The 24,924-nt window shown below is 36.0% G+C and overlaps 1 protein-coding gene across 4 annotated transcripts in view; it reads right to left on the reverse strand.

The window, feature by feature from the left end:
* The window catches only part of LOC114054089 (ralA-binding protein 1), a 50,620-nt gene that overhangs the window by 11,452 nt on the left and 14,244 nt on the right, over window positions 1-24,924 (reverse strand). For all 4 annotated transcript variants that reach the window (XM_027877197.1, XM_027877198.1, XM_027877199.1 and 1 more), the window contains 4 exons: window positions 11,004-11,298; window positions 6,662-7,120; window positions 2,638-2,987; window positions 806-967 (listed from right to left, as the gene is read on the reverse strand). In XM_027877197.1, coding sequence (XP_027732998.1) covers window positions 806-967; window positions 2,638-2,987; window positions 6,662-7,120; window positions 11,004-11,247 — 1,215 coding nt within the window. In that variant the 5' untranslated portion in view covers window positions 11,248-11,298. The remainder of the gene's footprint in view (window positions 1-805; window positions 968-2,637; window positions 2,988-6,661; window positions 7,121-11,003; window positions 11,299-24,924) is intronic.

The raw sequence follows: 24,924 nt of genomic DNA on the forward strand, positions 1-24,924 counted from the left end.
GGGGGGGGGGGGGGGGGGGGGGGGGGGGGGGGGGGGTGGGTTGGTGGTGGTGTTACCTGAAATATCTGTCTTTAATTGATCCTCAATTGCTTACAACACCAAACCGTTAAGTTCTAAATCAAATTTTCTAGTAACAATTAATTATTCTTCAGTCTGTAATTTGTAACTGTAAACTTATGTTTCATTATCTACATTACAGTAAAACTTCTAAATGGCACAAGGTCACAGCTGGGAATAGCAATGGGCAAAGTATTTGCCTAAACTACAACATGTAAAGATGCACAATGTTGAAAAATTTTTAGTATTACTTTAAAGTGAGAAAATTCCACTTTCCATGACACAAAGATATTTATTTGTGCTAAGGTGAGTCCTGTGTGTCATAACGAAGGCTCAAAGACTGTACAACCCCTTATGTGTTACTGTCTGCCAATTTTCAAATGCCAAGGGATGATTTTTGCTGTTGTGTTAGGTTACAGTTTAATTTTTTTATTTAACTATACTAACTCTAAGTCAATGAATACAAAACACTCGAACTGAAAAATGAGAAAAACCACATCAGTCAAAAGAACACATACAAAACAGTACTAATCATGTGCCAGAAATACAATTTAATGAAGGCATGTAACATTCTTGTGTCTAGTGCTGGATATATCAACAAATTATAAACTTCTTTCTTTACCTCCTATAGGGCAGTGAAGCACTGAAATACTCACATCAAAGGTTTGATCTAAGAGGCCAAATGTTAGTTAATTCACTGGGCTAAAAAAATTTCATGTATGTAATACATTATATATATGGTGCAAACCTGTCTTCTGATTTCCTCCTTGATGCTTTCCTGTGTTTCTGGCAGTGTTGGCATAGTGGCCATGTTAGACCATCGAAGTGGTTTAGTCACCTGTTTTAGGATTACATTTCCAAAGAGCTCTTGCACATGTGTAAAAAACACATACAGGACACGGTTACTTATCTAAAAAGAGAAAAAAATTTCCAAACAATTTTTATAATTGCAACTTTCCTTAGTATTGCTGAAAAGACAATCTTAGAGCAGGTTTCTCAGAGACCTAATTCAACCCACACCTGAATGAAAAATCCCCTTTACAGGGTAATTTATTTTACTCACTATTTAAGGGTTAGACAAACTTCATTTGAATGTCAGTGGACAGCTATTAATTACTAATACAGAAAAAAATAAGTCATCTTTACCTACAACACTGCAAATGATAGTCAAAAATAAAAAGTAGAAGTCAATGACTCATTTCTACTTATACACTGCTATTACTATAAGCCCATCATAATAAAAATCTCCTGTTAACATTTTCAAGAACGTAATGGGGGATGCTGTGTTTCAATGAACAAAACTGGAACTAGAGAGAGGGCTAAGAGAACTATCACCATACTGGAGAGCTCATAATTATAAGTGCTCATCTTTAAATATAAATGCATACATACCATTAAAGTTTGTTCAAGAAGTATTGCAAATGGTTCCCTATCAACTTTTTCCTTTTGGAATTTCTCTTTTGGTAATTTTCTGGTAAGACATTAACATTAATTTTGCTAAAAATACTTTTCAAATAAGCTCTTATTCTTTTCCTAGAACTTATTTTAAATAGGATCCATACAACTGTAATAATCCTAATATAATAGTAATAATGTAATAATAATATTAACTAATGTAATAGTCCTAATATAATGCTGTTGAGTATCATGGTAACAAGTTACAGATTCTGATATTGTGCCTAATTATTAACAGACAGAAAATACGAAAAGTAAAGGTCTACATTTTGCTTCCAATACAGCATGACAAAATGTCAATACAAAAGATATTTGGCAAAAGCAAAAAGAAACTCTTGATTTCCAACTTGGTTGCACTTCTTAACAATAATTCTAGATTAGAGTAACCTGAGCATATCAATACATTATATAAAAATGCAAAGAATATAAATATTGATCATTTCAATTTAGCCAGGGTAATAAACTACCCAAAACTGAATGAGGTGAAAAACATGATAGCACAAGTCCTGGCAAGATTTTGTATCTTTATCATACAAAAGAATGAAGACCAATTACTGCTGTTACAAAAACCCCTCAATTAACACCCAATTCTCTCACAGAAGCTTATCTTTGCTCCAATTACAAAATGATAAAATGCTTTTCTAGCATCCATTGTTATACAAAGAAATGCTAAAGTCAAAGCATGACTAAGCCAATTTTCCAGCAAGGTCATTTGACTTCCTTCTTGCACAAACAAAACAGCCCTGGGAACAGTATTTTAAGTGTTTTATTTATACGATATAATTAGGCAATGTTTGATGAGATAATTAAAAACTTTAAAATATGTGCTATGGGCTCCTCCCTCTTAATAATAGGTCACTGTCATTGTGATATAGTTTATATTTTCATACCCAAGTTTCTGCAATGTTCAAATCACATAACTATACTGAAGGCTAAATGTGGCCACCTCGATGATGCGCACAGGTCCCTCCGTGACCTGAACCTAGTATGACACTTATATATGTAATACAATACTCATTTTACTCTTAATTGCTTATTATGAGGTGCACTAACAGAAGGTTTAGGCCTAAGCCCTCTGACATTTCATACGATCCACACAAGTTTTCTTTACAAAAGATCAAGTACCTGAACGGTAGGGCTGAGCACTATAGAAATATTCTGTATGTTCATTTTCGTTTCCAATTCCTTTGATATAACATGGTCCATGTGCACAATCAGCCAGGAAATCAGAAGATAGTTACACTCTGGCAACTCTTTCAGCAAGCGCTGGAATTCCTGCACTTTCTCACCCTCTGTGTTCCTCCCACAAGCCTCTTCAAATCTGGGCAAAAGCTCTTTGGTAAGCAAGTTTTCAGGAAGGTCTCGCAAATACTGCTTCAGCAAACTGGCTACTGTATTAGGTTCGTACTCTTCCAAGTTTGGAGATTCTTCTCGGTCATAGGCTGCTTTTAGCTCATCCACCTTTGATTTTATTCCTTAAAATACATGGATTTTAAAAAGAGAACACCAAAAAAAAAAAAAAAGTAATCAAACACACTTAAGTTGACTAAAACAAACCGATTTGTAAGCTTTCTTCTTCATTCCACAACTCTTCCCATTCCTGCCAGGTTAAACCAACTCCAACCAACAAGACCAGTAACAAACTATCTGCTGCTAAATTGTTTACTTGCATAAAAGATCACCAACTTGATGACTTACCTTCAAATAAAATACTAAAGCTTGCCTTACATGCCCATATTCAATCAGAATCTAACAATTAATAAGCCTTACTATTTAGTTATAAATACTAGAGTCTTCACCAATACCTAAAGATTCTAAGCCAAGATATAGTAATATTTATGGGGCTAACTACTCAGGTTCTTCTTAAAGAGATGGAAGGGACTTCACTCAAAGTACGATTTTTATTTATTTATTTTTTAAGTGAGGCAATCGGGGTTATTAAGTGACTTGCCCACGTCAAGTGTTTGGTCTGAGGCCGGATCTGAACTCAGGTCCTCCTGACTTCAGGGCCAGTGCTCTATCCACTGTGCCACCTAGCTGCCCCTCAAAGTAAGATTTAAAACCCAAACCAGTCAAATAGGTAATAATACTAGTAAAAATAAAAGAAATAGGTATCATGCTCCAGGCTGTAAATGTTCACTTCCCTAATTAAATGTATCATTCATTCCTATGCCACTGCTAAGAGTGAGGACCATTAATGAAAATGTTTATAGTCCAATGTTTTCCCCACCCCCTTTAAAAAAAAAAACACACTAAGCAATATAAATAACAGAACTTGGCATGTGTAGATGTACAGAGATGCATTTCTGAAAAGTTTTGGAAAGTCAAATAATCAAAATTTGAAAAAAAGGCTAACATTTCAAATGGGAAAGGGGAGCTTGTAAACAAAATCAGCCTTATGGCATGCATCCTTTTGTGATTTACAAGATCACCTTACTAATTTAAAGACATTTTAGGTAATTTTTTTTAACAAATATTTTATGGGGGGGCTAGGCAATCGGGTTAAGTGACTTGCCCAGGGTCACACAGCTAGTAAATATCAAGTGTCTGAGGCCATATTTGAACTCAGGTCCTCATGACTTCATGGCTGGTGCTCTATCCACTACACCACCTAGCTGCCCCTAACAAATATTTTCTTAAAACAAAGAGTGTGTTACACTTTGTCTTGTCTAGGACAAAAATGAAAATGGAAGACGGAAGATGTGTTTTTACTTAAACAATGCTTTGATTTTTTTTTGGTTTAGAGATGTGATAAGTCTTTTGACTTTCAGGATGCTATACGACATATATTTGTATTTGGTTCATCTTATTCAAGGGAAAATATAAAATAATTCTTGGTTTTATAAAGCTATGTTTTTAACACCTATCATATAAGATTTGGCAAGATACTCCTGCTTTAAATTTTATCTAAATTTAGAGGTCAAAAGTATGAAAAATGAGTGAAAAATTTACAACTATAAGTGCAAATACGATGCTGAAAAACTACTTCATTCCTAGAATTACTGACATTTGCTTAATATTCAGTAAATACCTAAATAATCAGCTTCATCATATTTATGATTACAGCAATGATAAAATAAGTGCAATAATATTAATGCAACAAAACAAGCCCTAGTTTGAGATTTTTTTATGGGAGGAAATAAATTTGCAATTAAACATTCCTTTTTATCTACTTCTAACCAAATGTCCAACTTGAATTCATAGCTTTGTAGCAGTGCTTATAAACTATGCATGGAGATGATAACTGTACATTATTTTATTCATGTCCTTACAGAATCTTTGCCCTACATAATTTCTACCCATTGCACCATGCACTGCATGGATAGTCATTTAATAAAAATTTGTTGAGTTTTTTTTTTTTAATAAGAGCTTTAAATTTTTTCCCAAATTTTTCCTGTTAAAAAATTTACATAGGAAATTCCATAGAGAAAGATAATATGGATAGGCATTGATGTGCTATCACATACAAGTTCAATCCAACTGTATAAAATGAAATTTCATGAGTTTTAAATTAGAATTGCAAATGAATCTACAAAAACCAAACATACCACAGTACACAGAAATCAATGTCTATTACTTATTAATTATGCTGAAAGTTTCCAAAAAGGAAAAAAAAAAACCATAGTTATCACATAAGCTATGTTAAACATGACACACCTCTACTCCAGAATAGGCCACAAAGTTATTTCGATCAATAAAAGAATCAGCTTAGCCTTCAATTTATAGGGGAACAGCTAACCTTAAATGATTTTACATACATACACAAGAAAGGAGATTGCTACCACTGAGAATACCCAGAGAGCCCTATCATCAAAAATAGGCCACTGACAAAAGAATGGACTTTACAAAAGTTCTGTAGTGTCAGACTCCCAGTGGAGAAGCTGTTTAGTCTGTACAGAGACAGTTATATGCCAGTCAAGATCACCTAAATCAAGCAGCTTGCTACACAGCTGTCTAATAATTTGCACATTTTTTAAAAAGCAAATTCTTACTTAAACAAAGGCCAAACTTTCAAACTTCTTTAAATGCTATTTTGACATTGTTATCAAAGAGTTATTTCAAAGATTTCAAATCCAAATTCAAAATCTCAATTTTATTTCCTGGAAAATGAAGAAACAATTTTCCCATCTCTAGTAATCAAAAAATTTTATGACACAAGTGCCAAAACTTTCATACAAAATTCAGAAACGTGTTATTTTCTGGTTTTCCCCGGGCTTTCCCATCTCCCCAAATCATTATTTTAGCAACTCAATGGTCAAACAAATGTGTGAAAAGAGCACTGCATTTTTTAACATAAATGTGAAAACTGAAGTTGATCATACGCTAAGAAGTTGAATATGAACATTTAAGCAGACAAGTTGCCTTGTTATAGAGGGCACGGATTTTATTATATCAATCATGCCTCATACATGATTCACATTGAGCTACAATAGCATATTCTTTAAGAGCAACACATTTTGGATGATGGGAGGTCCTCCATAAAGGACACAATAAATTTCTGTTAGACAAATGGAAACCACATCTGTACACGTAAGTACTATACATGCCTGAAAGTACTATTTAATGTTTTGGCCTAGAAATTTTAAGACCAAAATGTTATGCCCCTTACCTGGGGGAAATACGCTCCTCCTGTTCGGTGATGATGACAAGATATGTCTTTTAACTCAGGGGCTTCTAGAAAATATAGCTTTTCTCCTTTCTCCCACTAGGTGGTTTTGCTGCCAGGATGTTGTCCCTGCTCTCCTACCACTCCTACGTCCAAGTGCCTCACTGCTGGGGGAGGGGGATGAGGGTGAGATGCAAGAAGGAAAGTGGGAATATGGAAGGGTCCAGATTAGGAGACACTCTCCACAAACTCTACTTTTTGTCTCATTTTCTACACCACTGGGCCACAGCGGAATATATAACTGGCATAATACAAACCTATTTATAAATAACTCAAATGTGAATCATACTAATGGAAAGAAATATGGTACAGGAAATATAGTGCCCAAATATCAAATACAATTTTTCCAATTTGAAAAATCAAGAAAATGAACTTCACACTAGAGCAAAAACCACAAATCATCTAAATTTAATCCTGTTTCTTCCTTTGATGAATGAAGATTTTTTTTTTAACCACAGCTAGTTAGTTATAGAGACACAATACCTGAAACTCTGTAGATGCCTTCACATTTCATGCCATACTTCTCTACATAATCTACACATTCACGAAAAACTGCTGGCAGGCGGATGCCATCGTACATCATGGTCCTCTCTGCTGCTTCAGCCACAGGTATCCCAAAAATGGGTCTGAGACTTGGAACATCAACCTGAGGCATTTCTGGCTCCTGAGTTGGCTTTTTCTTTTTCTTCTTTTCCTTCCACTGTTTAACAACATCAGCTGCTGTCAAGTCTTTTGACTTCTTCTCTTTATGTTTTTCTTCCTTGTGCTTTTCTTCTTTATGTTTTTCTTCTTTGGGTTTCTCTTTTACTTTAAAATCCTTTTCCTTCTTTTTAGAAAAGCTCGGCTTCTTAAAGACATGTATTCCCTTGGACCTCTTCATTTTGGAAGGACTTTCTGCCTCATCTCCTGAGCTGTCTTCCTGAAAGGCAGCATAGCCTTCAGCTGTCAGAAAAAGTGGGGGACATTCGTTATATCTTTAATATCTAAAACTGTCAGTCCATTTGAGAAACGGTCAATAACCATGCTATAAAAAACAGATAACAGAATACAGTCTGCCACTGAAACTAAACACTCTGCCTTTGTCCTCAGTGTTAACATAATCCCTTTTGAAACCTATCAATACTGAAAACTGATTTCTGCTTTCATGAAAACAAAATGTTTGCAGTGACATGTTCTAGCCACGAGAGGGCAACATGCAGCTAGACAATTAGCATGGCCTGCCAATAAATAGGTTGATGTTTATTTTAGAGGCAAACAGATATGTTCCTTAAAAGTTCTCTCTGCAAATCACATTTTTTAAACCGTCACAATTTATATGCATTAAGGAAACCTTTTCTATATAGTTACTGCACTGAGCTTTTCTGCAAAACAAAGGCTCCTTCCATGTCATTCCCTCTAATAGCATATTGAACCACTTAAAAGCAACACTCCTAAAATGCATTTTAAAAAGAAAATACATGGGCAATGAAAAGCAAGCAAAAATAATTAAACGAATTAAGATGCAAAAAAGGTATGGACCTATTTTATTGGAATCTATTATTTTTCCTAAACTAAATTTATCTCTGGCACACAAACAGGAAAAGGAACCAAGAAGAGTGGAGAAATGTATAAAAAAACAAAGTTAAGTTTCAACATGTTACAGGAATTTTTTGTTTTTGTTTTTTTTGGTAAGGTAATTGGGGTTAAGTGACTTGCCCAAGGTCACACAGCTAGTACATGTCAAGTATTTGGTCTGAGGCCGGATTTGAACTCAGGTCCTCCTGACTTCAGGGCTGGTGCTCTATCCACTGCGCCACCTACCTGCCGCCAGGAATTTTTTAAAAATCCCAAACATCTAAATTTATATTAAAAACCAAATACTGCTGACTTTATGCAAAGGATATTTAAAGACAATAAATTGTATTTGACTGCTATTTAAACGTAAGATACAATAGTTGACACTTTATTTACACTTTGGCTTTTAGCCAAATTAAAAAAAAAAGTTTGAGATTCCCCACTTCTACCACCACTTATGATATTTTTGACCAAACTTGCATGGGTAGCGATATATCACTCAACTAATAACAGAAAAACAAACACAGGGAAAAAAAACCCCAAAACAATAAAATCTCCTCTAAACTCAACTTTTGAGGGCTCTTCAAGTCTGATTAATGTTACATTTGTAGAGCTGGAATGAACTAACAGACCCTTGTTAACCAATAACTGTAATTCAAGTTTTCTGGCTGAGTTCAGTGTGCCCTTATGCCTCTATCTCACAACATTCCATTCAGATGGGGGAGGGGAGGGCAGGGGTGTGAATGGTGTTACATCAAAAACTAGAAAGATAAGATTTTAAAAAGGAAACTAACTGCCAGCCCTCCCCTTCCATGATGGCTCCCTTAAATAAGACAGTGATTAACAGGGAAAAGCTGTAGAGGCAGATTCTACACCTGATATAAGGAAAATTTTCATAAAAAACTCAAGTTGTACAAAAATGGAATGTGCTTCCTCAGAAGAACATGGGTTCACTGGAAGACTCCAAGTAGAGGCCTGAACATCTACTTGTCAGAGACAGAGAGGAGGAGATTCATATACAAGTATGGGCTGGGCTGGCTTCATGGTTTACCTATATTAACTGAATTCTCACAAAAACCCTAGGATCCTAGCAGACAGGCTGTAGAAGTATTATTATTCACAAAGTTACAGCTACCAATAAGGAAACTGAGGCCTTACAGGGATCAAATGACTTAACTGACCAATGTCATAGAACCAGCCAGGTCACAGAGCTAAGATTTAAACCCAGTCTTCTGACTCCGAAGCAGTGTTCTTTCTTCTAACCAGAGATCTCTGTACATACTTGGCTGTGTGTAAATGATTTTTTTTTCCTAATTCAATCAATATCATTAAGTACCTACAAAGTACAAGGCCATATGCTAGATTCTAAGCATAAAAAAGACCCAGTCCCTACTCTCAAGGAAATCATACTGAATAGAGGAGATAAAACATTTATAAGACACAGTACAAAGTAGTATGTAAGAAATACAAAGGAGAGGTCAGGACGGACCGACAAATTCAAAGAGAGGGATCACCTCTTGATGAAAGAGACGTAGAACTACCAGGAAGCATCATCAAATCACAGAAGATGCAGCATCTGATTTGAGTTTGAAAGAAAGAGAATTTCATCCAGCAGAAATATAGGTAAAGGATTTTCCAGGTTACACACAAAGTAATAGATACAGACATAAATTCTGAAAAGTGCTACAGTATGGAAGAGCAAATAATAGCAAATTAAACACCTGCAACATAAAGGACATAAAGGGAAACAGGGTAACAAAGCTGAAAAGTTAGATCAGGATATGAAGGAGGCCTTGAATGCTAGAATCAGAGGAGTTCATGCTTTATTTGGCAAGCAGTTTGGAACCTTTGAAGGCTTTCAGATATGGAAGTGATATGGTCAGACCCAAGCACTAGGAAGATTATCTCAGGAAGATTCTCTCAGGAACTATGTTAAGCATGGATTAGAGAAAACAGAAGATGAAGTCAGAAAGAAAAGTTAGGAAGCTATGTAAATGAAATTTGTAAAAATTACATCATTTACCCCAAACACATCACTACCACCCCTCCCTCCAACTCAAAAATCTTCAATGGTCCTCTATTTCCTTTAAGATAAAATGCAAGATCCTCAACCTGGAATTTAAAGCCTTCTAGCTTCAACCTACCTTCCCAGTTTTATTTCATTATTACTCCCTTTCTCTCACACACGCACACACACTCACACACTCTCTCTCTTTTACAGTCAAAATGGCCTCTCAACTCCTTCTCAGACATATCTACCCAACTTTAGCCTCCCCTGCCTTTGCACAAAAGCAGTCTCCTAGGCCCAGAAGTGCTCCCTTCTGAGAATCTCTAATTTCCTTCGAAGGACAGCTCAGGCATCATAGCCCACACCTAACCTTTCTGGATTTAAGTTACTAATATTTTCTTCCTTGAAACTGCTCTGCCTGACTCTTGTGTGCAGGCAGGCTGCATGACCCCAGAACTCAGCCTCCTCCAGGTCACGCCGCTTCACTCTGACCTTTGTACATACTGGACACACTGCACAGCTGGACACTTATTAAAAATATCTGAATTGAACAGAAGAGTCACAAACATCTTAAAGGCCTCTGCTTCCCACTTATTATTCTGCAGGGCAGGTAGAACAAACCTTATCATATTTTAGAGATTAGGAAACTAACAACCTTTCTGAGGTTAAGTGGAAATAAGCCAAGATGGTAGGGCTGCAGGAACCAGTGCAGCAAGACCACCCAAAACAAAACAATCCCTCCAAACAGACCAGACTTTGATAGGTAGATTTTAAAAAAAAATCAAAATGAACTAGCATAGGGCAAGACAGGGGGACAGGGAATATATGTGCACGCTGGGGAGAGGGGCCAAGGCACCCTCTGGTCGCCAGGAAGAAGCTGTGCACTAAGGCCTACCCAGATCCATGCTGGGGAACCAGGAGGAGACAGATAGGAACAGTCAGGTCTCAGTTTGGGACCATAGGTCCAGGAAAGCCCGAGGGGGTCTGTACCTGCCCTTCTTTTCCTTTTCCCCCCAGAGACGAGCAGTTAGTAACTTTTCAACTGTAAATACTGAAATATCCTTGTGGAAATACTATGCTTTTCATTTTGACTATATAGTAACATTTTTTTCAGATTAAAAAAAAGGATGGAAACTTTTTTGTAATATAAGGCTTAAGCTCTAGTATAGAGTAACTTTTAAAACATATAATGAAAATTGGAAAAAGTTAAATAAGACGGTGTTGGAAAACTGCATGTAAAGTATAAAGAGAAATTCCACTTACTCCTTTTTTCCTTTTTCTTAAATTTTCCTTTTTTCTTTCCATGTTCCTTTTCATCATCAGACACTATATCCGGAGGCTCATGTAGGCTGTCATGGGGAGGTGACGGCTCACTAGTCCTGTATAATCCAGGAAACTTAGTAGGGCTGATCTCTTCAGAGCTGGGAGTTCGAGTAAGACCACTACCATGCTCTACCCTACGGTGCTCGCTAGGGCTGCTGGTAGGAGGCAGGAAGCACTCAGTCATTTTGACTCCTTGACAAGTAAGTGAAATTCTTCTGTTACCTATCCATTACACCTGCAAAAGGAAAAAGAAGTTAATATCCAATCCAAATTAAAAACTCAAGAATGCAATTCACCTACTTCCTTAAAATGAGAGAAGCACCTCCCTTCTTTTTTTTTTTTTTTGCACTATTTCTTTACTATAACTAAAGCAGGCAGTTCTCATTTCTCTAGGAATTAGTAAGCAGAGGATGAATCCACATGGAATATTCTCAAAATTTTATAGTCCTTAAAGAAGTGTTCTTGAAAGTAAACTGCTTGAAAGAAATATCACAAAAAATAAAATAAAATAAAAAAGAAATATCGCATTTCAGAAAAACCTGGAAAAACTTGCATGAACTGATGCTGGGTGAAGTGAGCAGAACCAGGTGAACCATTGTACACAGTAACAGCCACATGGTGCAATGACCAACTTTGATAGACTTAGCTCTTCTCGGCAATGCAGTAATCTAAGACAATTCCAAAAGACTCATGATGGAAAATGCTACCCACATCCAGAGCAAGAACTATGGAGTCTGAATGCAAATCGAAGCATACTATTTTCTCTTTTTTGTTGTTTTTTGTTCTTTCTTTCTGGTGGCTTTTCCCTTTTGTTCTGATTCTTCCGTCATAACATGACTAATGTGGAACTATGTTTAAGTTTATGGAAGTATGTTTAAGTATATTATGTTTAAATATATAGACTATATTAGATTGCATGCTGTCTTGGGAAGGGGGAGGGGGGAAAATTTAAAACTCAAAGTCTTATAAAAGTGAATGTTGGAAACTAAAAATAAATACTTTTATAAGTTTAAAAAAAAAAGGTCCCTGCTTTTCCTATAAAACCCTTTGCCTTTGTTCATATTACAGAACTGCCCTGTTGTGTGGAAAAGGACCTAGCATTTCCTCACCAAAGCAGCAAGAGTAATACGAGCATGATGAGATAACTAAGGTAAGATTTTTTCCATACTTGTCTCTCTGGTGACTGTGATCCAAGTATATGCTCAAAATTTAAAAATAAAATGCTAAAAAGTTTTTAAAATTAAAAAAAAGGAAAAAATATCACAATCACTATCCTGGAATACTCTTGGCAACATTCTTCATCAAAGTTCCTTTTTTTTTTAAGTTGGGACCAACCCTAATACCATATTTGAACAACAAACTAGAAAGACATTGTATTAGCGCTTATTGTTACAGTCAAATAACTAACAATTACACAGCAACAGCCACGATGTGCAATGACTAACACTGATGGACTTAACCCTTCTCAGCAATGCAAGGATCTAAGACATCTCCAAAGGTCTCATGATGGAAAATGCTATCCACATCCAAAGAAAGAACTATGGAGTTTGAATGCAGATCAAAGCATACTATTTGCTATTTTTTTTCTTCTGCTTCGTTTCCTTTCTGATGATTCCTCCTATTGGTTCTAATTCTTCCTTACAACATCACTAATGTCAAAATATGTTTAATAGGAATGTATATGTATAGCCTATATCAGATTGCGAGCCATCTTGGGGAGGGAGGAGGGGAAGGAGAAAAATTTAAAACTCAAAAGCTTAGAGAAGTGATTGTTGATAAATCAAAATAAATTAATAAAAAAATTTTTAAAAAGAAAAAAACTTACAGTTAAGTAAATCTGTCATGTAATGATATAATAATCACTTTGGGGACTTCATTAGCCATTGCTACTAACATTAAGTCAAACCAATTCTTCCTCATGTCAACAGTTTGCTCTTGACCTTGTATAATCTTCTTGGACACTAATAAAACTTTGAAAACTGTCAAATGGTAAAACTGTCAAATGGTATGTAGAAGTAAACAGATGATCTCATTTGATCCTAACAATAAATTTATGAGGTAGCCAAGGCAGTGAGAAAACAGTCTCTTGGATGAGTGACTTACTCACAACCACAAGCTTTTAAGTAGTAAATTCAGGAGCAAAACTGAGGACTTATCACAATCAGCCAGTATTCTTTCCCCTGCATCTCTTGGATCAACTGAATTTTCATCCAATTCTTCAGTTATTAATAAGCATCTATTTTAAGTAGGGTGCTACACTTTGCTAAATGCTGAAGATACAGACTAAAATGAAAGAGACCTTACTTATAGAGATTATAATCTAATGGGGGAGAATAAAACATTTAAATAGAAAGTATTTTATCTGTGTTTAGACGATCTGATAGACAACAAAGTCATAATCAATTTCTAAATAAAATGGCATAATGAAAAGGGGGCAGAGGGTTCAAAAAGATTTATTAAGTGGCACTGTGCAATACAGAATGGTAAGGAAAGAATGAAACCAGAAAGAACAGGTAAAGGCTTATTGCAGTAATTAAATGCTAGAATTGAATAGTGAGGAAGAAACAGATGTGTTTGCTTGCTGGTCTCTACTAGGCTGCAGAGGGTACCTCTAAACTTTAAAATCTTTCCTAGCTGGCATTTAGAGAACAGTCATTAACATACCAGCTAATATGATAGAAGAAGGGCTTTCAAGTTTAAAAGGCAGGAATAAAAAGTCAGCAAGCAAGTACAGTAATACTTGTACAGACTACCTAACAGAGTTAATGTTCTGTCTCCCACCTCTACGCCTTTGAATGGGCTTTTCCCTCTTCCCTCCACTGCTGTCCCTCTGACCTACAGAATCCTTAGCTTCTTTCACAGAACAGCTGGGGTGCCCAGCTCCTACTAGGAGGCCTGTCTTGATGTCCTCAGTTGTTACTGGTCCCTTGGCACTTTAATTATTTTTTATTTTCTTCTCTCTCTCTCTCTCTCTCTTTCTCTGTAGTTCAAATTTATGGGGGGAGGTGGTGGGACTGAGGGAAGAGAACAAGCACTTATTAAGTGCATTTCTTTTTTTGGGGGGATGTGGTTAATGCAGGAACTTATTTTGCCTGACTAAACAAATCTGTAATGGGTTTTGTTCTTCTTGCCAATTCCCTCATTTTACAGATAAGGAAACTGTGGCTCAGGCAAATTAAGTGTCTTGTCCAAGGTCACACAGGCAGTGTTAGGAAAGAAGTTGAACCACCATCCCTCAATTCCAAAACCAATGCTCCTTCTGTTACTCCACACTGTTTCCTATTGGTTTAATAGTTCATAAACCATTAAAATGAGTACTCTTAACTTTCTGGGGGGAAAAAAGTTGTGGCAGTCAAGAAATAAACTGAGTATTTTTCAAAGTTACAAGAAAAAATGCCTGCTTTCAGCACCAAAATGAGACAAGGCATATCAACAGCTAATAGCAGTAGTTAATAAAAGTATCCCAAGAAGCAACATCAAAAAGTCAAAACCACAAATGAAATTGCCATTTCTACAAGAAAATGGGGGTTTACTGCTACTGAAACAAGCTTTTCTGTCTACATCCACAGTATTTATCAGTGTACATAATAAGAATCATCTATCCATGCAAAAGTACAAGCAATATAAAGATGAAAAAATGAAGAACAATTGCTCAATTAAAATCTGTTGAAATGAGTTTAACAATAAAATTGATGGTTTGTTAAACCTGAAACATCTTTAAAAGGAAGCCAAAAACAACAGCTTGCTTTATCAGTTTTACAACTAGCAGGAAATATGTAGTTTTAAAATAAATAACAGTCTTAAAACTCACGATAAATCTATCTGAAAGGTTTTATAACTAAAATAGCTATAAAATATCTTCTCTTTCAAATTACCATTTAGCAAACTAGGAATTGCTTTGGTTCTTCAATGTCTCCATACCAAGCCAGACCTCTCTTTCAGATACTATTTTTTTTTAAATTCCCTATCACATTCCCCACAATTCCACACCCATCCCTTTCTCTCAGTCATGTCCTACTTACCTGAAAAGACTGAATCCATACATCTCAGGTTTCCTCAAGTCTCTTCCTATACCTCAAAATCTCTCTTTATGCCATCAAATCATTGACTTCTTTCCTCCAAACTAAGAGTTAGGCTTTCCTCCTCATCAAGGCCTAAGAAGCATCTCACCTTCCTCAGGATCTTGTTCTAATCAACCCCTGACTCTTCCCTTCAATCTTTCTCTTTTGTTTCCTTCCATCTCCTCTGCACAGGTCTTCCATACCATTCTTCTTTAGACTCTGCCACCTTGAAAGTCAAGATTTAGCTCTACAATTCACAGTGCAAAAAAGAAGATATTTATTTTTTGGATATGGCCAATGTAAAAATTTGTTTTGCTAGACTATGTATGTGTTACAGTGGTTTTGTTCCCAGTGATGGTGGTGGGAAGATAAACAGAGTTTTCTCTGGTGTAAAATGAACTGAGTTGGATGGGCATTGAATTCTACAAGAATATGTTAAGGTCTTAAGAAGTATATAACAGCAGTAAGGGAGAGATATTCAAACAAGTCATTCCAGCAAAGTTAAAAGATCATACATCTGGGGCCAGATGAGACCCTGGAGGTTATTTAGTCCAAATCTCTCGTCTGTGTATATGTATACATAAATACACATATTTCCAAAATCTGAACATTTTTATTCATTATTTTTAACAGAAAAAACAATCATTATCATGCATCAAAAATCATACAAGTCCCGATTAATTCCTGTTGTTGTTTTTAGCAATTGTGGCTAGGTGGCGCAATAGACAAAGTGTTGGGCCTTGAATCAGAAAGACCCAAATTCAAATCCAGCCTACTAGCTGTGTGACCCTGGGCAAGTCACTTACATCTGTTTGCCTCAGGTCCTCATCTGTGTAATAAACTGGAGAAGAAAATGGCAAACCATTCCAGTATCTTTGCCAAGAAAACCATATGGAGCCACAAAGAGACGGACTCAACTGAAATGCAGAACAACCACAACAAGGCAGTCAACTGCCATCCTTTAAAGAGATGACTTTGAGCCAAGATGGCTGTCAGCAGGGGAGCTGGACCACCCAGCTCACATATCTATTCCAGCAAAAACCTGAAATACACACCAGATTGAAAAATGATCGAGAAACCCCATGAGAAATTAGCCTAAGTGACCTCTTCCAGCCCAGAAGTGCATGCACAAAAACCCTTCCAGAAGTTCAATAGGGAAGTGGGGCTACCACTGAAGTCTGCAACTGGGACGGGGTAACTCCATAAAAACTGCAAGGTGAGACTCAGGAAAAATGGATTTTCCATAAAAATTACATGAACATCTAAAAGAACTGAATAAAGATTAAAATTAAAATAAAAGCCTAGAGCAAAGAATTGGAAGAAAAAAAATTAAAAGAAAAAAAGATAAACCTTACCTAAGCAACAGATTCACTTAGAAACTAGAATGGACTAGACAGAAACCAATGAGTTCATGAGATAATAAGAAATATGAAGGGGGAAAAAATCAAAAGAATGGACAAATATTAGAAAATTTAAGATATCCAGTATCAAAAATAACTCACCTAGAAAACAGGTTAAAAAGGCACAATTTGGGGCAGCTAGGTGGCGCAGTGGATAGAGCACCGGCCCTGGATTCAGGAAGACCTGAGTTCAAATCCGGCCTCAGACACATAACACTTACTAGCTGTGTGACCCTGGGCAAGTCACTTAACCCCACTGCCTAATCAAAAAAAAAAAAAAAAAAAGGCACAATTTAAGACTCACTGGACTCCTGAAAACCATGAATAAAAAAAAGTCTAGACATCATATTTTTTAAAATAATGAATAAAAACTGCTCAGATATGTCATTTATTAGAACCAGAAGGCAAATAAAGATAGAAAAAATCCATCTATCATTTCATGAAATAAATCCCTAAAAGAAAAGTGCCATGAATACTGCAGCCAGAATCCAGAGTTTTGTTGTCAAAGAAAAAATACCCAAAACATCCATAAAGCAGTTCAAGTACCAGGAAGCCACAGTCAGAATCCCACAAGACCTGGTAGCCTTTATTATAAATGAGAGGGCATAATGGAATACAACAGGCAGCTAGGTGGCACAATTGTTAAGTGCACGGGACGAGGACATGCTTACTAGCTTTATGACCCCGGGCAAGTCACTTAACTTGTTTGCCTCAGTTTCCTCAATTGTAAAATAGGGATAATATTAACACCTACCTCCCAAAATAGCTGTAAAGATAACATGAGGTGATATGTATACAACACTTTGCAAACCTTTAAAGTGTTATATATAATTCCTAGCTGTGATTATTATTCTAAAAGGCAAAAATCCATGCTTCCAACCAAGAATTATTTCCACTTCAAAGTTGAATAGAATCCTACAGACACTTAAATACTGAACTGAATTGAACTAGTTCAATTGAACCAGTTTTTAAAGGAAAAATATCTAATTGATCTGTCAAAGTAACTCCTGTTTCTAAAGCCAAAAGATCAGATATTTCTTGTTAAATTATCAAAACTTAGATACTCATATACCTGTGATCTTATCAGCATTGTTATACAACCTCACTGATAGGTCATAGGTCACAACCCCTCTACACCTACTAATCCAGTTCATAATTCCATTCATATTTTCTCATAAATCTTCTACATTTTAAAGAGCAAACCAATGTAATAACAACATACAATTTTTCAAAGTACATTCTCCACAACAGCTCTATGAAGTAGGTAGTACAAAGAGTTATTTCCCCATTTTACAGACTAGGAAACAGGTTCAGAAAAGTTAAGTCATTCCAGAGGCTCAGTCAGAAAAGGCCTCAGAGGCCATCTTATTCAACCTATACTTGACCAAGAATCCAACCAACAACACTGCCAAGTGTGTGTTACCAAACCTTTACCTGAAGACTTCTAGAAGAAGTAGGAGGTACAGTGGATAGAGTGCTAAACCTAGAGTCAGGAAGACCCGAGTTCAAATCCAGCCTCAGATTCTTACTAGCTGTGTAATATTCAACCTCTAACTCAGATTCCTCATCTGTAAAATGAGGATAGCACCCAATCTCCTAGGGCTTTTGTGAGGAAAAAATTAAATACTATGTGTAAAGCACTTTGCAAACCTTAAAAGTACCATACAAATACAAGTTATTGCTGTTATTCTAGCAGGGGTTCTTATTTTTGGTGTGTCATGCACCACTTTGGTAGTCTGGTAAAGGCTCCTCTCAAAACATTTTTTTAAAATGTGTAAAAAATACGTAAGATCACAAAAGAAACCAATCATATAGAAATATTGTTATCAAAATATATATATTTTTAAAAGTTTATGGACACCAAGTTAAGAACACATGCTCTAGAGAAAGAGCCTCCTACCTCCCAAAACAGCCTATGCTGCTTCATAATTAGCTTCTAAGCCACTTCTACCCATTATACCTAAGTTCTGCCCCTTAGTATTAACTAAGCAGAATGTTTAGGGAAAATATCAAGATAAAAACAAAAAGAAATTTAGAAGGGGATATAAACTAGACAATTCTGTTAGTTACAACATCATTTTAATATACTTATTTAAAAATTGTAACAATTCATGGTTTTGCATACATTCCTCTTCTTGTTCCTCTTTGTATACCTAAATGGTTGCAGTTGTTAATGATTGAGTTTATCATGAAAAACAAAAAAAATTAATCCTATTTTCTCTTCCACATAACAGCTCTTAAATCATTAAAAGATAGCTATCACATCATTTCTAAGTCTGTACTCTTCTTCAAGATAAACACCTCCAGGTTCTTTCAATTGCTCCTCAGATGACATGGTATCTAGGGCTCTCATCATCCTAGTCATTCTTCTCTAGTTGTTATCTAGTTCATCAATGTCCATCCTAAAACTTGGTACACAGAAATTAACACAATGGTCTGTCCAAGGAATCATCACCATCATCTTCATCAGAATTTTAAGTTAGATGGGACTTCCACCTAGTCCAATATATAACTAAAAGAGGGGCAGCTAGGTGGCGCAGTAGATAGAGCACCGGCCCTGGAGTCAGGAGGACCCGAGTTCAAATTCGACCTCAGACACATAACACTTACTAGTTGTGTGACCCTGGGCAAGTCACTTAACCTCAACTGCCTCACCAAAAAAAATATATATGTATGTGTGTGTGTGTGTGTGTGTGTGTGTGTGTGTGTGTGTGTGTGTCTATACACACACACACATATTTATAACTAAATGGAATCCCCACTACAAAATACCTAATAGTCACCCAGCCTTTAACTGAAGACTTCCAAGGAGAACCACTATCTGTTTCAAGGGAATCCATTCCATTTTTTAACCTGATCTTTTTGGAGCCGACCAACAACCTTATGAGTTCGGAATTATTATCATCCTCATTTTATGGATGAGAACCTTGAGGCTCAGAGCTATTTACTTGCCCAGAGCAACACAGTCAGTAAAATGTCTAAGGCAGAAGACCTGAACCCAGGTCTTCCAGACTCCAAGTTAAGTACTCTATCGCTTATGTCAGGCTGCTACTCGTTGAGATTCACAGAGCTGATTCAATTAAATGATTATGTATTAAGTACTCACTCAGTGCCAGACACTATGCTAAGTACTGAGGGTAAAAAAGATGGAAAAAAATATAATCTGTTCCCTCAAGTAGCTTACAATATAAATAAGAGGAAGACCTACAAGCAATATGCAAGGAATACTGAGATTAGGGCTAAGGAACCAACCAAAGTACTATGAAGAAAATGTTAAGAGGGAGAGAGATCCTTCTAAGTTGGAAGGAATATGAGAAAAGGCCTAAAGGAGAATTGTACTTGGAAAGAATAATGTCAGTAACAAATACAATAGTCAGTTGGGGAAGGAATATATTCCAGGCCTGTGAGTTAACCTGAACAAATGTACAGAGTAAAGAGAAGGTAGGATAAAATGGGAAAACAGCTAAAAAACTAGTATGGCTGGAATGTAGAACATATAAATGGGAGCAGAGCAAAATAATGCAGGAAAGATCAGGTGCCAATATCCAGGGAGAACTTAGCCATGATAATATCAAGGCTTTTTTATAAAAGTGTAATAATATCTGGTTATTAACCTTTCACATTTCTTTATTCTCCATATCCCATCAGTCACCAAGTCATTCTTCCTTTCTCAGGGTTATCACACACAACCTCTTACTTGCATTCCCATGGCCAACACCCTAATTCAAACTGGACTACAGTAACAGTCTAACTGGTTTCCCAGCCTAATCTCCTCCTCTTCCCCCTCCAATTAATTGTACATTAATCTACCTAAAACATCATTTTCAGTAGGTCATTTCCTTCTCCAAAAACTTCAATGATTTCCCATGGCAAACAGAACAATGTTCAAAGGCCTCAACCTAACATTCAAGGCTTTCTACAACCTAATCTTAAACCTATCCATGTTTACCTTTCACTACTTCTCTGCATAAATAAGCCCTCTGCCTCAGGTCAAACCGGTCTACTTATTACTAAACTGCATTCTCCAGCTGACTGTAATGCTCTTCTTTCTGCTTATCTGAATCCCACCTACATCAGAAAGGCCAGCTCAAGTTTCCACCTGCTTTTGCGAACTTTTGTCTAAACACCCCAATGCACAATGATCTTTCCCCATTTCTGAATTTCTACAGTATTTCTTATTTGTAGCAGCAGTTTGGTACTTGCAACTCCACTCAAAAGAAAATTGTTAATTCAAAGGAAACTAAACACCAACTAAAAAACCTCAAAGATTTTACAATCTAAAGGGGAAGACAACATGCAAAAAATGCCAGGCAAGCCACATACAGGATAAATAGGAAAAAATTAACAAAGGGAAAAGAATTAAGAGATCAATAATGCTCTAGGAACAGATTATTAAACATACGGCACACCTCACCCCTCCTTATAGCAGAAAGGCAGGTGAATCTTTCAGATTCCTGGCAAGCAATCTTGTGCTAGTTTATAGTTAATAACTGCACTCTGTATACTTATCAGATTATGCAAATAAAGTTACATTGAAATTTTTTTTTTTTAAATACAAGAAAAAGACATGGCAACATGGACTTCCAAAGAAGATGGTAGAATAAATTGGGTGGGGGGGGGGGGGGAACAACCAACCCAAATCTCAGCTATCCTCCGGAAAAGATTAAATGAAAGCAAGACAGATCAAAAAATGACTAGGAAATAAACTACAGTGAGTACCCTCATCCAGCCTAGACATTGAAAGATGACATCCAGAAGCCTAAAAATACAAAGGAGAGGGCCCAGCCAGAGGAACATGGATAAGAAAGGCTGCACTGGGGTCTTGCCCAGCTCCCAATAGCCTCTGAGAACACAAGTCAGAAAGCTCTAAGTCACTCAAGCACACACCAGACACGAGGTCAAGGAGACTTAAGTGTTCCAGAAAGAAGGTCTCAGGAAAGGAAACAGACAAAGCAGTTAAGTCTCCTATTTCTGAGGAGAATGCATCAGACCTCATTGCCCTAGAGCTGGAAAAGCTTGCATTCACAAAACTAAGCTATCCCTGAAAGCCTTGAAGAGAAGTACTCTAACCAGAGGCTATAGGCGGGCCTAGGAAATGATAGCTTGCATCCAACAGAAAAGAACTGAGCAGAGGGCCATCAAGAGGACAGCAAACAATACAAATACAAGACTGGAGAAGCAGCTGGATCATGGCACTGACAAAATCCCAATTCAAAAAGGAAAGCTTGAAATATGAATATACATAAATACACTGACAAAACAATGTTACACATCCAGGGACATTCTAGCCCTGAGGAAGTCTAGAGGAAGAGTAACTCCACAAAGCTCATGGGCAGAAATAAAGGTATGGCTTGCCAATGAAAATTATTAGAATTCCTGGAAGGAATGAAACAGGAGATTAAAAAAGGTATTATAAATTGTTTGAGAGCTCTAGGACAAAGAAAAATAAACAGCTTAGTAATGGAGGTTCAAAATGTTACCCAGGTAACAGACTCATTGAAAATTAGATTGGGCCAAACAGAAATAAATAATAAGAAATTCTAAATAAATCAATGTCCAGGGGAAAAATGAAAGTTATCACCTATCACAAAGAACTGACTAGAAAACAGATCAAGGAAAGATCTGAGCCATGAAGAGCCATGAAATTATTGGAAAATCACAAGCCTCCCCCCAAGGGCCTAGATACCATATCACCAGAAATCATAAATGCAAACTGTCCAGACCTATTTTTAGAACCAAAGTACAAAGTGATACTAAAGAGAATCTATCATTTCATTCCTCAACTATAAATGGTGAAAAGATATGAACAGGCAATTCTCATGGGGAAAAAACACAACCTATCAACAGCCTTATGAAAAAATACTCTAAAGAGTATTCTAGATTAAAGGGGAAAAAAAATACCATAAGCACCTAGAAAAAAAGAACTCAAGCACCAAGAAACCACAGTAAAGATCATGCAAGACTTGGCAACTGACACTATAAAAGACAGAGATCTCAGAATATGACACTCCAAAATGCAAAATGATAAAGTCTTACAACCAAAAATATCTTACTCCATAAAAAACTGAGAGTAATAGGGAAAACAGACCTTTAATGAAAGAGAAATTTTAAGCATTGCTGATGAAAAGACCAGAGTCTTTTCAGGTTTTTAGGTTTCTGTGACTCCTATGTTTGCCTTTTAAAGATTCAATGATGTGGAAATTATAACTATAATGAACCTTATTAATAACAAAAACAATCAAAATCATATAATTACATTAACAGATGCAAGAAAAGCATGACAAGATACAAAATCCATTTCTTTTAAAAAAAAACTAAAAAATAGTGGCATAAACAGACTTTTCCTTAATATGGTAAATAATAGCCATGTAAAATGAAGAGCCAGCATTATATGCAATGGAGACAAAGTGAGGGCTTATTAATAAGATCAGTGATAAAACAGTCTATTATCACCATTACTATTTGTATATTGCTAAAAATTGCTAACTATAGAAATAAGACAAGAAAAAAAGAAACGGAAAGAATAAGCATAGACAAAGAAGAAACAGAATCATCACTTTTTGTAAGGGATAAGAAAGTCTATATATGGATCACTAGACGGTAGTACACTGGCACAACTCATAACTTCAGCAAAGTAGCAATAATAATCACACAATAATCAACCCTTCTGTATATTACCAAGAAAACCAAACAGGAAGAGATAAGATTAGAAATTCTATTTAAAATAACTACAGAATTAAGGAGTCCACTTACCAAGAAATTCACAACATAAAATTAAAAAGGTTTTGCATAAACATGGTTGATATGGAACTATATTTTTGCATGACTTCACATGTATAATGGGTATCATATTGCTTGCCTTCTCAATGGGTGGGGGATGGTCAAATGGGAGGTAAAGAAATTTGGAACTGAAAAAATTTTTAAATGAATGACCATAAATAGATGGCTTATTAAAAAAAGGTTTTTGCATAAACAAAAGCCAAAATAGTTAAAATTAGAAGGGCAGTAACAGTTAACTGGATCAAAGTCTTTACAGCAAGTTCTTTGATAAAGGTTTCATTTCCAAGATAAAGAAGATACAGGGGCAGCTAGGTGGTGCACTGGATAGAGCACCAGCCCGGAAGTCAGGAGGACCTGAGTTCAAATCCAGCCTCAGACCAAACACTTGACACTTATTAGCTATGTGACCCTGGGCAAGTCACTCAACCCCAATTGCCTTAAAAAAAACACCTATATCTTCTTTAAGACATAGATTCAAATTTACAAGAAAAGAATCATTCCTACAGTTGATAATGGTTAAGGGATATGAACAGCCAGTTCTTATAAGAAAGAATAAAATTTTAACCCTGCCCCCCAAAAATTAAGGATGAAATACAAGCTATTAACAGTCAGTTGAAAAAATTCTCCAAATCAGAAATAATTACAGAATCTCAAATTTAATTAAACTCTGAAGTTAACTCAAAAGTTAACTTTATTAATAATACAACCTTATTAATAACGAAAACAATCAAAATCATATAATTACATTAACAGATGCAAGAAAAGCTTTGGGGACAGAAAAGAAGAAAAAACCCTGATAAGCAGTACACATGGCCTCAAAACCTCTAAGATCAGTAAAGAAGCCACACAACAAAAAGGAAGTCTGTCCCTAAAGGAAGGTAAGATGAGAGAGAAATTAAATTTTAAAAAGATTAGAAACAAAGAAGATGACCATCAATTGGAGAATGGCTGAATAAACTATGATATATTAATATAATGTAATATTGTTGGGCAGAAAGAAATGACAAAAGGATTTATTTCTGGGAAACTCGAGAAGTCTTGTAGGAAGTGATAATGCTGAGTAAAATGAGCAGAAACAGAATTTATACAGCAAAAACATAAGGATAAACAACTTTTGAAAGACTTAAGAATTCCTGATTAATGCACTAACCAGTCATGATTCCAGAGGACTAATGATGAAGATTATTTCCAGATAGAAGAGTAAGGCAAAGAATGAGATATACATTTTTAGAGATGGCAAGTGTATATAGATTTGTTTTGCTTGACCATGCTTATTTGTTAGAACTTATTACTTTTGCTGTATGGTTTTTCTTTTTTTTTCTTTTAAACTTGGGGACAAATGGAGGGGGTAAAAATAAATATTTTTTTAAAAAAGAATAATAAGACATCGTATGCAACTAAAAACAACTCCAATCTGATGTCTTTAAATAAGCTACTGATGCTGAAAAATGGGAAACAGATGCAGATTGAGACCAACACTGATACAATCATAAATAAACATTTCCATGAGAATAATCTACATGTACATCAAATAGCTTCTTAATGATGACATTAGAAGGGAATATGCATAAAAAACTTGATCTGAAAGCTATATGAACCTACTGTAATTATTTGTTGACC

This window comes from Vombatus ursinus, unplaced genomic scaffold (genome assembly GCF_900497805.2).
Source record: "Vombatus ursinus unplaced genomic scaffold, bare-nosed wombat genome assembly UNPS02014812.1, whole genome shotgun sequence".
NCBI classification, from domain to species: Eukaryota; Metazoa; Chordata; class Mammalia; order Diprotodontia; family Vombatidae; genus Vombatus; species Vombatus ursinus.